This window comes from Hemicordylus capensis, chromosome 15 (assembly GCF_027244095.1).
Source record: "Hemicordylus capensis ecotype Gifberg chromosome 15, rHemCap1.1.pri, whole genome shotgun sequence".
Lineage (NCBI taxonomy): Eukaryota > Metazoa > Chordata > Lepidosauria > Squamata > Cordylidae > Hemicordylus > Hemicordylus capensis.
Genome location: NC_069671.1, coordinates 10,748,397 through 10,764,777, shown reverse-complemented (window position 1 = coordinate 10,764,777; position 16,381 = coordinate 10,748,397). Strand labels below are relative to the sequence as shown.

Sequence of the window (16,381 nt, the reverse complement as noted above, 5' to 3'; positions counted from 1 at the left end):
CAGATGTTGTTGACTACAACTCCCAGAATCCCCAGGTGCAATGGCTTTTGCTTGGGGATTATGGCAGTTGTCAACAACATCTGGGAATCCCTGTCAGAGGCAACATTGCTCCTTCTACAGGAAAAAAAGGGCAAAACCCCCACGATTTTTGGCCAATTTTCTGCTATTGGGGGGCATTGCTGTGCTGCTGGGGACCCGTGGATCATGGTAGGGCACTCTCCCCCCCCCATTTTTAGGGCCATTTCCCTGTTATTGGACATTTTCTCGACCTCCGGCAACCTAACCCCTACGATCCCATTGCCCCCATGCCTCTGTATTCACAGTTCCTGCATCCATGGTAGCAGTGGAGAACAGGACCCCCGCCAATTCGGAGGTTCTCATGTATTTGCCGAAGGATCCCAACCACCAGTTCTCATCCCCATGCTTTGCAATTTCATGTTGACGAGATCTTGAGGACTAGCAGCTTTGAGGCTGAGGCGGATCCACAGGAAAGACAAACGGAATTAGTGAACTGCCCAAGCAAGGAGGGTCCAGCAGTTGTCCAGGGGGAAAGGCTTCTTTAGAACCAAGTCGAAAAGTTCAATCCAAAATGTTAAGGATGAGATGACAGAAGCCATGAGATACAGCGGTCACTGAAAGAATATCTTCTTGGCAGAAGGTCTGCTCTCTCCTCCCTGATGTGTCCCTCTGTTATGTGTTTGCTGCTTTCGGTCCCTCACCTTCTGTTTTTCGGTGTCTTCAGCCAGCAGGCGCCACGGAGCGCAAAGCACACCGAAACATCGTCTTGTTCTTGTTTTAGCTTCCATGTTCTGTGTAAAAAAAAATCTGTAATTTTAACATCTTCTGTGCATTAAAGAGGTCATTTTGAAGTCTGTAAATCTTTTAAATGAGTAAATAACTCCCCCTGCCTCTGTCGGTTTCATTCTCCGCTGTTTCAGCCCGGGAGGTGAACGTATTTTGCAGCAGATGAATCGAACCGATCCATTTGCAGTTGGCGAATCAAACCGATCCATTTGCTTCAACGTTGCGATAATGAGCATGCACGGGTCAAACTGGGAGGATCGGCCTCTCCCAATTTCCCTCCTCCTCACTCTTGCCCCACTGCACGCTCCTCTTCCACACTGATTACGCCAAAGGGACATCGCATCCCCCCACCGGAAAACTATAATGACAGTAATTAAAAGAGCATTGTCTCCTAAGTGCTGGTGAATCAGTATGGATTGAACAACCTGGAGAGTGGATTTTGCTCTGTTGTCTGACATTGCGATAATTGTACAAGATGAGCCATTAGGCACTCAAAAGGCTGCACATTTCGAGATTTCTGAAGCCGGCAACGGTAATTAAAATCTCAGGCCGGGGGTTTCGCTTGACAAGTACGTGAACAGACTCGCTGCTTTCCCCCGGAGATGATGGGAATATACCTTATTCTAAGTTGAAAAAATGAGGTGACCCAAAAGCCTTCTAGTCCTGACAGAAATGTACTACTGTGGGAGTTGTATGTATTCCATAGGAGCATAGGAAGTCTCTCTCAGCCCTATCAGGAGATGCCAGGGAGGGAACGTGGAACCTTCTGCATGCAGGTGCTCTTCCCGGAGCAGCCCCATCCCCTGAGGGGAATATCTTGAAGTCCTCACACATTTACTCCCATTCAAATGCAAACCAGGGTAGACTCTGCTTAGCAAAGGGGACAATCCATGCTTGCTACCACAAGACCAGCTCTCATATGTGAGCAAGGGGCAGTGTTCCCTGTACCAGGGAGTCCCGGACATTGTTGACTACAACTTCCATCATCCGCAGCCAAAGGCCGTTGCAGCTGGGGATGGTGGGAGTTGCAGTCACAAACATCTGGGAATCCCTGCTACAAGGAATATTGGTGAGAAGTCAGAGTTGCTTGTTGCATGAAACATTCACTCATGGCTTTCTAAAATGCATTTGTTTAAAGATTTTAAACAACTGCTTGCTAAAATCCTCTGCAAGACCTCTGTTCTTGCTGACCTGAGTCTTTTTCTTCTCTCTGCACATTTTCAGGCCATGGATTTGAACGTTCCCGTGCTGGCAAGGAATATCCCCGGAAATGCTGCCATAATCACCCATAAAGCAACAGGACTGTTATATTCAACCCCCCAGGTAATAATATAAATTATGTGGGGCATGATTCAGCCAAACAGAAGCACGTTTGAGGCTCAGTGGTAAAGTTTGTGCTTGAAACCATAGGGCTGGGTGGGGGGGTATGAAAGACCCGTGAACAAAAAAACCCAGAATGAAAATAATGAATGACCAGCTCTCAACACAGGGGAGAATAGTCAAACACATCTGTATAGCATGTAACAAAATACAATGACAAAATACCAAATGAAATTACAAAATGCAATGAAAGAATGAGAAACCAGTATATCCAGGTGTCCAAACACAGTCCGAGATGTCATCAAAAAGAGACATAGAAGAGTGCATGCAGTACAGGTACGTTTGAGGCTCAGTGGTGAAGTTTGTGCTTGAAACCACAGGGCTGGAAAACGGCACCGCTCTGGCTGGATCATGGCTATGTCATTATTAACATCCCAACGTGCTTTGGATATTCCTTTCTATAAGGTTGTTCTCATGGCCAGATATTCCTGGGTAGGAGAGGGTTAACTTGGGAATCTCTGGTCATGTGAGGCACCGGGAGTCCTCTCAGCTGTGGCAGCGGCAAAGAAAGGCCAATTTCATGCTAGAGATCTTTAGGAAGGGGATTTAAAATAAGAAATTCTATTATTATAATGGCCTATACAAATCTGTGGTGCGGCCACACCTGGAGTACTGCCTACAGTTTTGCTCACGGTATCTTCAGAAGGAGATTGTAGAACTGGAAAAGGTGCAGAAGAGGGCAACCAAGATGATCAGGGGCATTTTTTCTCCCTCTCTCACAATACTAGAACCCGGGGTCGTCCCATGAAACTGAAGGCCAGGAAATTTAAGAGCGACAAAAAGAAGTATTTTTTTTCCACATAATGAATCTATGGGATTCTCTGCCACTGGATGTGGTGATGGCCACTAGCTTTAAGAAGATAAATTAATATGGATTTATCTAATTTATTTTAGATAAATTTGTGGAGGACAGGTTTATCAGTGGTTACTAGTCTGGTGGTTATAGGCCACCTCTGTCCTCAGAGGCACGATGTTTCTAAATACCAGTTGCAAGGGAGCAACAGCAGGAGAGGGCGCATGCCCTCAGCTCTTGCTTGTGAGCTGCTCAGAGGCATCTGGTGAGCCACTGTGTGAAACAGGATGCTGGACTAGATAGGCCTTGGGCCTGATCCAGCACGACTGCTCTTACGTTCTTGTGACCAAGCCGCTCCAAGCCTGGGTAGATCCGCTAACCAGACTATAAGTGAGGTAGGAGGAAAAGAGAGCCCGTCCCCCTTCGGATCGTCTGTACCGCTGCAGCTTTTAAAACAGGCTTTCCCAAACTACGGTCCTCCAGATGTTGCTGAACTACAACTCCCAGCATCCCTAGCCACAGTTTATTGTGGCTGGGTATGCTGGGAGTTGTAGTTCAGCAACATCTGGAGGGCCGCAGTTTGGGGAAGCCTGTTTTAAAATGTTCCTGGTTGGGAGGCAGCCATGATTACCATAGAGTTGTGAGGCTTGCAAGACCAGGGAGAGGAGCCCTGTTGCTGCACTGAAGGCTGCTGCTCCGCTGCTCTAGCAGTGCATTATGGGAGGTTGGAGGACCTAGCGTGGGTTTTCTTCCCTCCTGGAGTGTGGCACAGCCTAATCGTGTGGGGGTCGGGCTCTTTGTTTCCTTAAAATTATTCTCTGGGTTCACTCGGGGTTATCTGCATGGATACATTACATTAGTTGCATAGAAATGAAATCAAGGTGGACTAAACAGTTTAATTTGTTTAAACCCCAAATAGATTGGCATTACATTAAGATGGACTATTTATGTTCCAATGGTGGAGTAGCTTTGAGTTTGCAAGGTCCCGGATTCCGTTCCTTGTAGCTCCAGGGATTTAATGCTCAGTGGTCTGTTGGGGGCAGAGGTGGCTATGGGCCAGCCAGTGGCTGATCTCTCTCCCACGGGTGCAGCTTCATCCACTGGGACCCCAGGATAGATCGTACTCTAAACCAGCAGTTCTCAATTGTGTGTCCCTAGATGTTTCAGGAATACAACTCCCATCATCCCCAGCTGCAACCGTGTTTGGTCATTTTGGCTGGGGAGGATGGAAGGTCTAGTCTGTTATCTGGGTTTGAGAAACCTTGGGTCGTTCTCATGGCCATATGGGGTGATCTCGAGGGAAGGCACTCGATGACCAGAGCCTCCTTTGGACTCTGCAGCTTGTGCGCCGCCCACAAACACCGCAGCAGCATTCTCCATTGTTGGGATCAGGAGCTGGGCCTCTACATATCCCACAATGCATTGCAGGAGCAGCAGAGAGATAGCCCTCAGCACTACAGCCACTCTCCTCTCCCTGGCCTCACAAGCCGCAGGACTCTATGGTAAATGTGGTCGCTGGCTGCCTGGGAGTAGTTTAATATGACACAGCAGCACAAAAAAGAAGGTAGGACAAGCTCCGTTTTCCTCCTACCTCCCTTTTAACCTGGGTAGCCAATCTGGGCTGCCCAGGTTCAGAACTGCTGGGTTAGGAGGACTCCTGTTTCCCCAGATGGCCACAGATTCCTGGGTTTAACCCCCTCCTACCCAGGAATCTCTGGTCGTGAGAACAACTCACTTGTTTAGAAGCTTGATGTCGTGTTGCATGACCTTACTCATGCTCAACATTCTGGAGATGCCTGACACTCAAACGGAGCAACAAAAAAAGAGATAACATTGCCTAGATCTTAAGCCACCAGTGTGCGCACTTTCAACATATACTTTTTTTTTTTAAAGCTTGGCCCTTTATCCTGGTTAATCGGTGGTCTTAATTACCTTCAAATAGGGAAGACGGGGGGAGAATTAATACCCTTGGTTCTATTAAATTAGATTTCTCGTCTCTACCAATAGTCGGCTAAGCGTGATTCTATTACTCTTTTAAAGAAATGCAAACCCAGATTAAATAAAACTGCAAAGTGGAAAATATTTCTTTTGCAGGATGTGTTTGGGTTTTAGGACTCCCCCCCCTTTTTTTTTTCTTTTTAGCAGGGTGTCTGTGATTAATGCATGCTATTAAGTACAGTCTCAGGAAAGTGGGTTCTTTATTTTCATTAGTCTTTGGCAGACTTTTTCCCCTCGTCCCCCTCCTCCCGGACCTTTAAAGTAGAAGGAAAAAAATGATTCTGCCTCAACGTTTTTCTCCCTGGCGAGTTCATTGTTCCCCCGCAGTCTTCACAAATGAATCTCTTTGTTAACAAATGCAATCAGTTTTCCAGGGGGAGATGTGAATCTTTCTTTCCCTTTTCTGTACCTGTGTGACTCCTGCAGTGGGGCGGAAGGCTGAGTGGGTTGAATCATAGAATGTCAGAGTTGGAAAGGGACCTTGAAGGTCTTCTAAACCAACTCCACTAGGCAGGGCAAGAATTTCCTACGGCATCTTCGGCAGGTGGCTGTTTTGAATCGCACACACACACACACACACACACACACCGCCGCCCCCAGTTACTGGAGTTGATCTCAGGCAGAGACCTGCATACAAATGGATCTCCAGGTTGCTTGTCCGAGTGGGATTGAAACTGTTCAGTGGCATGTGCTTTATTGCAATGAATATCTCTGATGAAAATTTCTATTCATCGATGAACCCGCTTTTCCCAGGTTCCCAAAACGGCTTACATTGATATAAATAAAATAAAAATGGTTCCCTGTCCCCAAAGGGCTCACAATCTTAAAAAAAAGAAACGTAGGCTAGACACCAGCAACAGCCACTGGAGGGATGCTGTGCTGGGGATGGAGAGGGTCAGTTGCTCTCCCCATGCTACTAAAGAAAGAGAATTGCTACTTTTAAAAGGTGACTCTTTGCTCAGTTAACAAGGGGAAGGGGAAAGTACCATTAGAAGGGGGAAATACAATTTTAAAGGGGTGGACTTTGGGGGCCTGGGGGTAGGCTTGTTCTGTCTTCATTCCAGTTTCCAGTATTATTTCTTTACTGCATTTATTCACTGTGTTTCTGTCAAGCCAGCTTTGCACGCAGGAGGTCCCAGGTACTATCCCTGGCAGCGTCTCCAGGTAGGGCTGGAAAACACTCCAACCTAAAATCCCGGAGAGTTGCTGCCGGTCTGTGTGGTCAGCAGTCAGCCAGATGGAGCAATGGTCTGACCCCGTATAAAGCAACTTTCTGCATTGGCATCCAGGCATTTGCCGCAAAGGAAGAGTAGTGAATTTAGATGACTGCCCAATTTTTAACGTCAAAGTATTTTTGCGGGGGGGACGGACCCTAGTCTTGGATTGAGGTAAATACCGTCCCTGTTTTGCCTTCAGAAGGTCCCAGACTCAATCCCTGGCAGCATCCCCAGCTAGTGCTGAGAAGGACTCTTGTCTAGAACCTTGGAGAGCTCCAAGACAATCTCAGTTATGTTGAGAGGGTGCCCTTATGTTGAACGCTGCCTCCCTGCATAGCTGAGGAATAGAGCCAGCCCCCACCCCCAAATCTTACTTGCTGTTCCCACCCCCTTATAGGATCATAGGAAGCTGCCTTCTACCAATGGATCACTGCTCCATCTAGCTTAGTATTGCCTACACAAACTGGCAGCTGCTTCTCCAAGGTTGCAGGCAGGATTCTCCCTCAATCCTAGCTCGGAGATGCTGCCAGAGAGGGAACTTGGAACCTTCTGTGCAGATCTTCTTCCCAGAGCAGCCCCATCCCCTAAGGGAAGTACCTGACAATGCTCACATTTAGTCTCCCATTCAAATGCAAACCAGGGCAGTCCCTACTTAGCAAAGGAGACAACTCATGCTTGCTACCACAAGACAAGCCCTCCTCCCATAAGCCATTTCTTGTCTTTTGAGCCATTTCTTTTTCTCTCCGTCTTCTTTCTGAAAAAATGCCCAAAGCCCCCATGTTCATGAAAAATGCCCAAAGCCCCCATACAAAATCTGTCCATTTCAAGGATTGGCTTTATATTGAGCTCTGATAGGGTCAGATGGGTCACCTGTCTGACTCGGTTCAAGACAGCTTCATATGACCACACGAGCTTTCCCCCTGCTTTATTTCTTGTCTTCTGTTTGATATCTTTCCACCTGGGTCTCTTAGGCGAAAAGCTTTTACCTTCCATTATCTATGGAGTCCTCAGCCATGTTTGCTTAAGGATAATGACTATTTGTACGGATGCCCTCTCTTGGAGAGTGAGCAGTGTATGTGTATACAGTAGCAACTGTATTTCATTCAAGCACCGCTTCAGTACAGCTTTGGTATCAGACAATAAATCCACTCTACAAGTACAGCAATTGGGTGTGGGGTCTGTTTGCCTGCTATGCTTCCAGCTTTCAACACCCACCTTTTTCATGAGCTTTCATAAACTCACCCCCTCCCCCTTTCCTGTTCCCTTCCCTCTTCCTAGCTACCCTGTGTCCAGTTTTAGATTGTAAGCTACTCGGGGCAGGGAGCTGTCCGCTTACAGTTTGGGAAACACTGTGCACCTCAAGGGCACTAAATAAATCATGCATAATATAATCCTAATAATTTGTCTTTTCAGGAATTTGTGCAGCTCTCCAAAAGTCTCATCGGTGACCCATCTTTGCATAAGGAGATTGTTCTGAGGGCAAAAGCATACATCACAAAGCACCACTCACCGGAATGTGAAAGGAAAGTGTATCAAAACCTTGTGCTGAAATTACAGTGAATCGCTTTGGAATCAAATACAGACCCCTGCATGTCTGTTTGGGCCCCCAGCAAACTAATGGTCTTGGTGATTCTATCAGTATACATTTTTGTTTAGGGAGTTAAACTCTGCGACGTTTTCAAGATATCTGCCCCCATCTAAGAATGAAATGCAGTCTGCAGTCGGCAGGAATTACTGCTTTTTCAAGAGGGCAGTGTCAACCAATAGGGGCACTGATTTATATAACTTAGGGATGTGCAAAACATTTTGACCGAGAAAGATTTTTGACTCCAAATGGGCCGCTTTGAGCTTGAAACAAAACACAGTTTAAATAAAGGGCCTGGTCCAAGTTTGGAACAAAGGTTTCGACCATTCGAGCACCATTGGGCGGCCGGCTGATGGGTTTTCTGGCACTGGCTAGGGCTGTACCCAGAACTCAGCGGGGGTGGCTTGAGGGGGTGGGGTCTCACTTTAAGGGCAGGGGAGGGTGCACTTCCTCCTCCCCCCACTTTCCCACCACCGGCGCTTGGTGTCAGTAAAAGCCTTTGGGGCGGCAGTGTACCTCCCTTTCTTGGCCGGGCATACCAGGCACACATTACCAGGACAGGTATAGTGCGCCCCCCCCCCCCCACATGGCAATCCCCTTCTCTCCTATAAGTGAATGACTGCTTTTTTCCTTTTGATAAAAGTTAGGCGTGTGCAGACTGGCTCGACTTTGAGCCGGCTCAACCTCGAACCGGTCCCGGTTTGGCTCGAGGTCGAGCTGAACCCCCCCCCCCCGGCCGGTTCAGGCCTGGTTCGGGGATGCCGGCAACATTGAATTTTGTTTTTTAAAAAGATGGACTTACCACTGCTGAGGACTTTGGCGGCCTCAGGGGATGCTGCTGCAGCCGCGGGTGGGGGGGGGTGTCCTCTGGAAGTCCCCCCCGGCCTCCCCCCCAGTCTCCCATGGGCCAATTTGGCCCATTTCAGCCCTCTGTGAGCACACAGTGGCCATTTTCGATGCCTCAAAAGCCCAAACCTGAAAACTGGCTTTGTGTGTACATCCCTAGGAAAAGTGATTCAATTGGAACTAAACTTGTGAGAGGGCCAAATCTGTTTACAGTTGGGCACACAGGTCAGGCAGAAGACCACCACCCTCTTCCCCCTCCTGGAGGCGGCAGGGGAAAGGCAATATGTTCCCAATACATCCTGCCAGCCAGGAATCGAGTCTAGGGAGGCTGGAAGAAGTTCCAGAGGCCAGGCACAGTCTGGAGGAAGAGAGAATCGAGCCTAATTTGGAAAAGCAGGCCCAGCTCTTGAGCCACGTGAGACAGTAAGGCCATTCACACAATTGGAAACTGGGTGGTGACGGGTTTCCTCCCCAGGTTTGGGAGCTGTGGGCACTCCCCAGTTTTGCTTGTGTGGCAGCAAACAACTAGGCAGGAGGCTGAAGGAGTGATCTGTGTGAGGGAGAAGCCGGATAGGGCAGTGCCATCCTACCCAGCATTCATACCCAGCATTCTACCAGGGTAGGAGGAAAAGCTGTCCTACCCAGCTCCCCTCTCCCATCACAATCACTCCCCCACCCACACACACACTTAGTTGTTTGCTCACACACAAGTACAAAGCGGTAGTGTGCACAGCTCCCAAACCTGGGGAGGACCCTGGAAAAAACCTGTTTGTTTTTCCCTGCAGGGAAAAACCAGGGTTTTTTCCAGATAAAAATGGAAAAAACCACCTTTTCCCACCCTTGGGGCTTTTCCAGGTCTTCACATATCTAGTCCTAACCAGTTTTCGGTTGTCTGAATGGCCTTAATGTCTTTGATGGGTGGGAGGTGGGAAAGAAGCACTAGGTGAGTGAAGTTAGGGGGGAGACTGAAACTTTCTCCTGCTGCCCCCATCCCCTACCTGTTCATAATACTAGGCCACAGTGAAGCCAGGGGAAGGTGTGTCTCACTGAGCCCTTTCTCCTGATCAGGGAGAAAGGGCTGCATGCTTCAGGGGAGGAAGCCTGAAAATGCCTACCTCCCCCACAGACAATCCTCTGGTTTTCTGGCTGGGTGAACAGATCTCTCGCCCAGACGTTTGCTGGCTGCTACTGGCAGCCGGGAGGTTTGGGATCCGGGAGGCCCCCGGAACTTGCATCATGCACCTCACAAGTGTTTCCCGACACAGGCCAGGAGGCTACTCGTGTGGGAGCCGCACAGCACCAACACACGATCAGTTAGCCAGGGATGAGAGCATGCACGCAGGGGCGTAGCGCCCGTTGGGCAAGGGGGTGTGAATGTCCCTGGGCCCAGACTGGTCAGGGGGCCCACAAGGGTGCCCGCTGCCCTCCTCGCCCACCACTGCCCCACTGCTCATACTGCCCATAATCTTCACCACCAGGGGGAGCAGTCCATCCCCCGTGGCGGCGGGCAGGCTACTACCCACCCCCCCACTTCCAGCCGACCCGCGGTTTCTCTCGGTCATGTGCACCTGTGCACTCCAGTTATGGATAGCATCGTGCATTGTGACATCACGACACGAACTTTGTCCCTGGGCCGCCAGGCAGCTTGCTATGCGCCTGCATGCTCCCTACATGGGACCATACACGGGCTCCCTACACGGTTTGCCACCGCATCGCCACCGGAAGCCATGTGGCTCCCTGGCAGTTCTCATGCACAGGCAAAATCGGGCTGGGCTTCCTTAGCCCGGTTTTGCCTACGCCTGAGACTAGCCTCACTCTGTTCAGGGTCTACTGGGTGAACAACTGCCACCATGACCGTGAGAATGTACAGCACCTAGCGATACACATATCCGGTGGTATATACATATGTTAGATCAATACTAAATAAATAAATGCTGCCCTGGACAGGATGTCACACCACTTCAATGGTCTAGTGAAAAGCCTATCTCAGCTGAAGTTTTTGTTTACTCATTTATTTATAAAGTACTGGGAAATGGTAGCTACCTCCAAAAAAAAAAAGGGGGGGGGGAGGAGGGGAGGAGTGATTTCTCGAATCTCATAAATCATCTGCCCTCCAGCCATGAGAAATGTGGACTTCCTCAAAGGGAACTTGAAAGTAATTTACATTCTGCACTTCATGCAGGCCGACCTCTTTTTTAATTTATCTGAATTTCTCCGTCACTGGTATCGTTAAGCATCTTGTAATAGGACGCTGTGTTTCAAAAAGAAAATTAAAAGAAGGCTATTATGCCCACAAATCTCGAAGCAATTGTGATTCATTTCCCACTGGTTCAAGAATTGCCTTCATTCCCCCCACCCCCACTCCCAAATCTAGTTATTAGATGCTTAAGAAGATTGTTTTGATGCTTAAATACTTCTTGTCAGGAAAACTATGCTTAAGGGCACTGTTTTGGAAAGAGTCAAGTTGCTAACATGCAAGTGGCAGGAAAATCATGCCCAATGGTTTTCCAGCATATGCATTTCCATGTGCGTTCAGAGGGAGTTGGGCACTTGACGGTGGTTAAAGGATTTGGACATGTGACCAGTTCAATAATGGTCAGACTCAGGGGTGAAGAAACGTTAGCTCAGTTTATCAGCCAGACAAAATATTTTACTCGTCAAGTACATTGCTCCTTGGGACTTCTTTTTCCCACTCATCAGGCATGATTTTTCACTCATCACAGACTAGTAGACTAGTGGATTTCTGCAGCCCTGGTCAGACCTGTAGCTCTGGTGGCACTAGGGAGGTGCCCGGGTCAAGCTTTGAAGCTTTGATAACATTTTAGCAATAGCAATAGCAATAGCACTTACATTTATATACCGCTTTATAGCCGGAGCTCTCTAAGCAGTTTACAATGATTTAGCATATTGCCCCCAACATTCTGGGTACTCATTTTACCGACCTCGGAAGGATGGAAGGCTGAGTCAACCTTGAGCCCCTGGTCAGGATCGAACTTGTAACCTTCTGGTTACAGGGCAGCAGTTTTACCACTGCGCCACCAGGGGCTCTTAGCACTTACATTTTAGCACTTACATTTAGCACTTACATTTATATACCACTCTATAGCTGGAAGCTCTCTAAGCGGTTTACAATGATTTAGCATATTGCCCCCTAACATTCTGGGTACTCAGAATGTACTTTATTCTGTACTTTAAAAGAATATGCATTCCTTAGTCATTGAGGTAGGAGGGTTGTGGGAAGGAGGCATAGGAGTTGTTGTAGGAAAAACAAGTTCTCCTTCTGATATAATAATAATAATAATAATAATAATAATTATTATTATTATTATTATTATTATTATTATTATTATTGTTATTAATATCTCTAAGACCAGGAAAATAACGACCCTAGATCATAAGACCAGGAAAATAATGACCATGAATCATTCTTTGCACCCCCGCAGCGATGTAGATAGGCTATAACTCCCTCGCAGCTCAGGTGGAATGCTGCAAGTCCATCAAACAGTAGAGGAGGAGAAAAGAGGCCTTGAAGAATATATCAAGGACAGTGAAGAAGATGCACTTCAAATGGTCAATAACGAGAAACTATTCAACACCAATGAAACAAAGCAGGCCTACCAGAAAGAACAAGTCAAAAACCGAGCAGAAAAATGGAAAAAGAAGCCAGTGCATGGTCAGTATTTGCACAATATAAGTGGAAAATCAGACATCACCAAGACCTGGCAATGGCTTAAGAATGGCTACTTGAAGAAAGAAACAGAGGGTTTGATACTGGCTGCACAAGAACAGGCACTAAGAACAAATGCAATAAGAGCAAAAGTAGAAAAGTCAACAACAAACAGCAAGTGCCGCCTTTGTAAAGAAGCAGATGAAACCGTGGACCACCTAATCAGCTGTTGTAAAAAGATCGTACAGACTGACTACAAACAAAGGCATGACAAGGTAGCAGGGATGATACACTGGAACATCTGCAAAAAATACAAGCTACCTGTAGCCAAAAATTGGTGGGACCATAAAATTGAAAAAGTGGTAGAAAATGAAGATGCAAAAATATTATGGGACTTCTGACTACAAACAGACAAACATCTGCCACACAATACACCAGATATAACTGTAGTCAAGAAGAAAGAAAAACAAGTCAAAATAATCGACATAGCAATACCAGGGGATAGCAGAATAGAAGAAAAAGACATAGAAAAAAATCACAAAATACAAAGATCTACAAATTGAAATTGAAAGGCTGTGGCAGAAAAAGACCAAAATAATCCCAGTGGTAATTGGCACCCTAGGTGCAATTCCAAAACAACTTGAAGATCACCTCAACACCATAGAGGCCACAGAAATCACCAATTACGGCCATTGGCCGTAATAAAGTGGATGAAGAAATCACCAATTACAAAAAGCAACTTTACTAGGAACAGCCTATTTTTTGTGACGATATCTATAATAACTAACAGTATTGATGATAAAATTCAGCCATCCCAGGTCCTTGGGAAGGACTCGATGTATGGATAAAACAAACCAGTCAATAACACCTGTCTGACTGTGTAAACAAGAAATAATAATAATAATATAATTAATTAATAATTCGATTTCTATACTGCCCTTCCATAAATGGCTCAGGGTGGTTTACACAGAGAAATAACAAACACATAAGATGGAACCCTGTCCCCAAAGGGCTCACAATCTAAAAAGAAACATAAGATAGACACCAGCAATAGTCAATGGAGGGATACTATGCTGGGGGTGGAGAGGGCCAGTTACTCTCCCCCTGCTAAATAAAGAGAATCACCACTGTAAAAGGTGCCTCTTTTGCCCAGTTAGCAGGGATATCTTGCCTTGATCTTGAAAAGGGAGCTCAGTTTTGAAATATCAGACGCTAAAACCCAACAATCACCACCTTATCTCAGTACGAACTTTGCAGAATGGTCCAACTTTCCTAGAAAACTCCAGTGTTCTTCCATCAGTCATGAATTAACCTGTGATTCAGCTCCTTGCCATTAACCCCCTCCTTTTCACTTTGGGACCCAACACGCCTGTCAACGGATCAGGTATGCTAACCATCTGCCAGCATCTGACTCATGCAAGACTGACGTTTTTGCGACAGTCTGGATGGCTCAGTGGATTAATTGTCCTTCCTCCGGGATGCTCTTTTCCATCCAAAATTGACTGGAGTGATTTAAAGTCTTAATGGATGGCTCAGCGATCCCAAATTAACAACAAAATGAGCAGTTACTTTCCAGTCTCGAGCAGACAAGCTCTTTTCTCTTCTGATTAAGCTTCTTTAATCATCCACAGTGGAAGCAACCTGTCGGAAGAAGATAATCAACTCTCTGTATCAGTGGCTTCCGAACGGCCTATCCTCAGGGAAGCCATTTCACATTGATGTGTGTTGAGGAAGCCCTGTGTGTTGCAAAGGATTCTGGGATGCATGCTCACTTTCAGTTTATACTAAGTGAGCTTCCTTCCTTCCTCCTTTAGCTTTCCTTGTCATTCAGCCCCGTCCCTGCTCCAAGCTTTTTTGGGAAACTTTATATTGAAAGTGCAGGTTTTTCTGAGAATATTTGCTGGGGCAGAGACCTCAGAGAGGAACATAGGAAGCTGCCATATACTGAGTCAGACCATTGGTCCATCTAGCTCAGTATTGTCTGCAAAGAGTGGCAGCGGCTTCTCCAAGGTTGCAGGCAAGAATCTCTCTCCCAGCCCTCTCTTGGAGATGCTGCCAGGCAGGGAACTTGGAACCTAGATGCTCTTCCCAGAGCGGCTCCATCCCCTAAGGGGAACACCTTACAATGCTCATGCATGTAGTCTCCCATATGCAACCAGGTCAGGCTTTCTACCAGAGCTTGCTCTTGGGCTCTCTTCTGACAAATGGAACAGCATATGTTTTAAAACAGTTGCACTGGCTGCCAATATGTTTCTGGGCAAAATACAAGTGCTGATGATGACTACCTTTAAAGCCCTAAATGGCTTAGGACTGGGTTACCTGGGAGAGCCCTTCTTTCAGTATGGTCCCTACCACGTGCTAAGGTCATCAGGAGAGGTCTGCCTCTGGTTGCCACCAGATTGCCTAGCAGTCCCTGGGCATCAGGCGTTCTCTGACCAGGGGATAGCAAAATAGAAGAAAAAGAAATAGAAAAAGATCACCAAATACAAAGATCTACAAATGGAAATTGAACGGCTGTGGCAGAAAAAGACCAAAATAATCCCAGTGGTCATTGGTGCCCTGGGTGCAGTTCCAAAAGACCTTGAAGAGCACCTCAACACCATCGGGGCCACAGAAATCACCATCAGCCAATTACAAAAAGCAGCTTTACTGGGAACAGCCTATATTCTGCGACGATATCTATAACAACATTGACAATAAAATTCAGCCATCCCAGGTCCTTGGGAAGGACTCGATGTCTGGATAAAACAAACCAGTCAATAACACCTGTCTGACTGTGTAAACAAGAAATAATTGTTAATATGGGGTCTTAGAGACCTCAATACCTTGCCTGTGCATTCAAAGTCATAAGTGGAATGTATTAAAAGAATTATGCAGTGGTTAATGCTTCCTTAACTGCTTTAAGTTGCTATTGCATTATAGTTGTCACCATGCTGGGATCATTGAAACTCTGGTGTACTTTTTAAAAAATTCCCTTTAATTGGGGCCATATATATATTTTTTAATTACAAAGAGTTGGAGCCACTACAGAATAGTTGTCTTGCCTTTCTGACACCAAACCAAATCATCTCCTTTATATTGTTGTTTCTGCTGGCACTGAATATTGCAATTTCCATTTATGTGTGTGAGCTCCAGCCCAGCTCTTCTTCACCACCAGTCCAGCAATAACTTTAACCTTGCCTGATAGAGGTCACCTCTTTCATTAGTCTGATTCAATCACATTCCATCAAGCACCATCAATCGTCCCCGCCTTCCCAAATTGGCCTCATATGACTTCTAAAGGTAACAGTGAAAAGCGACCTGCATTATCCGAAGGCACAGATCAGCAACAGGCGAAGAAATTCTGTACCTATGCCAGGGGTTTTCAGATGTGGCTGGACTATATCCCCCATCACCCCCAGCCACAGTGGTTGGAGAGCACTGTAACAGGGGATGATGGGAGTGATAGTCTGACCACATCTGACAACCCAAGTTGGGACTGTTCCTGGCCTAGCAATACGACATCTGAAACAAGTTAAAGTCCAACATTTGAAAACACTACTTGGGAAATCCCTCACCTAGGCAATACACATGCTGCAACTGGCATAAATTAGGCAACTCGTGCACATTTGTAGAATTGCTCATTTTGCCTGATTTCTTCTGTTTTTGCTAGCTAATGTGAAGGCACTGTACAGGACACAATTTGTCCTGCTCTGCAAGCGGCAATCTACAAGGTCCAACAAAGCAGATCACAGCTACAGGACCACGGAGAGCTCCAAATCCTACAGGTGGCCCCATAGGTTACATGTGGTTAGGGATAGGCAAAACCTCAGTGGCTAGAGCAAAACGCCTAACCTCAGTGGCTAGAAATGACTTCTGGCATCATTTGCAGCCACCATTTTGTATCATGGAGCCATTTTGTGGCTTTTTTCTCAAACCCCACCCTGCACCAAACCAGGCAAAAACCAGAGGATTGAGGGTTTCTGGGGACATTGCTGGAGAGCAAAGTGTACTGTGCTGTCTTCTGCTCCCCTCTTTCCTGGTGATTATTAGCAAACTTCAGTGTGCTTAGGAACCTAAACCCCTCTCAGTCTCATAGCGTGGGCTCTATT

The 16,381-nt window shown here is 46.7% G+C and overlaps 1 protein-coding gene across 7 annotated transcripts in view; it reads left to right on the top strand.

The window, feature by feature from the left end:
• The window catches only part of GLT1D1 (glycosyltransferase 1 domain containing 1), a 56,061-nt gene extending 45,141 nt beyond the window's left edge, over nucleotides 1–10,920 (top strand). For 6 of the 7 annotated variants that reach the window (XM_053279779.1, XM_053279774.1, XM_053279775.1 and 3 more), the window contains 2 exons: nucleotides 2,029–2,127; nucleotides 7,606–10,920. In XM_053279779.1, coding sequence (XP_053135754.1) covers nucleotides 2,029–2,127; nucleotides 7,606–7,752 — 246 coding nt within the window. In that variant the 3' untranslated portion in view covers nucleotides 7,753–10,920. Of the gene's footprint in view, nucleotides 1–323; nucleotides 870–2,028; nucleotides 2,128–7,605 lie in introns of those variants that run through there. The other variant, XM_053279781.1, reaches the window with a different exon arrangement.
• The last annotated feature ends 5,461 nt before the right edge of the window (nucleotides 10,921–16,381 follow it).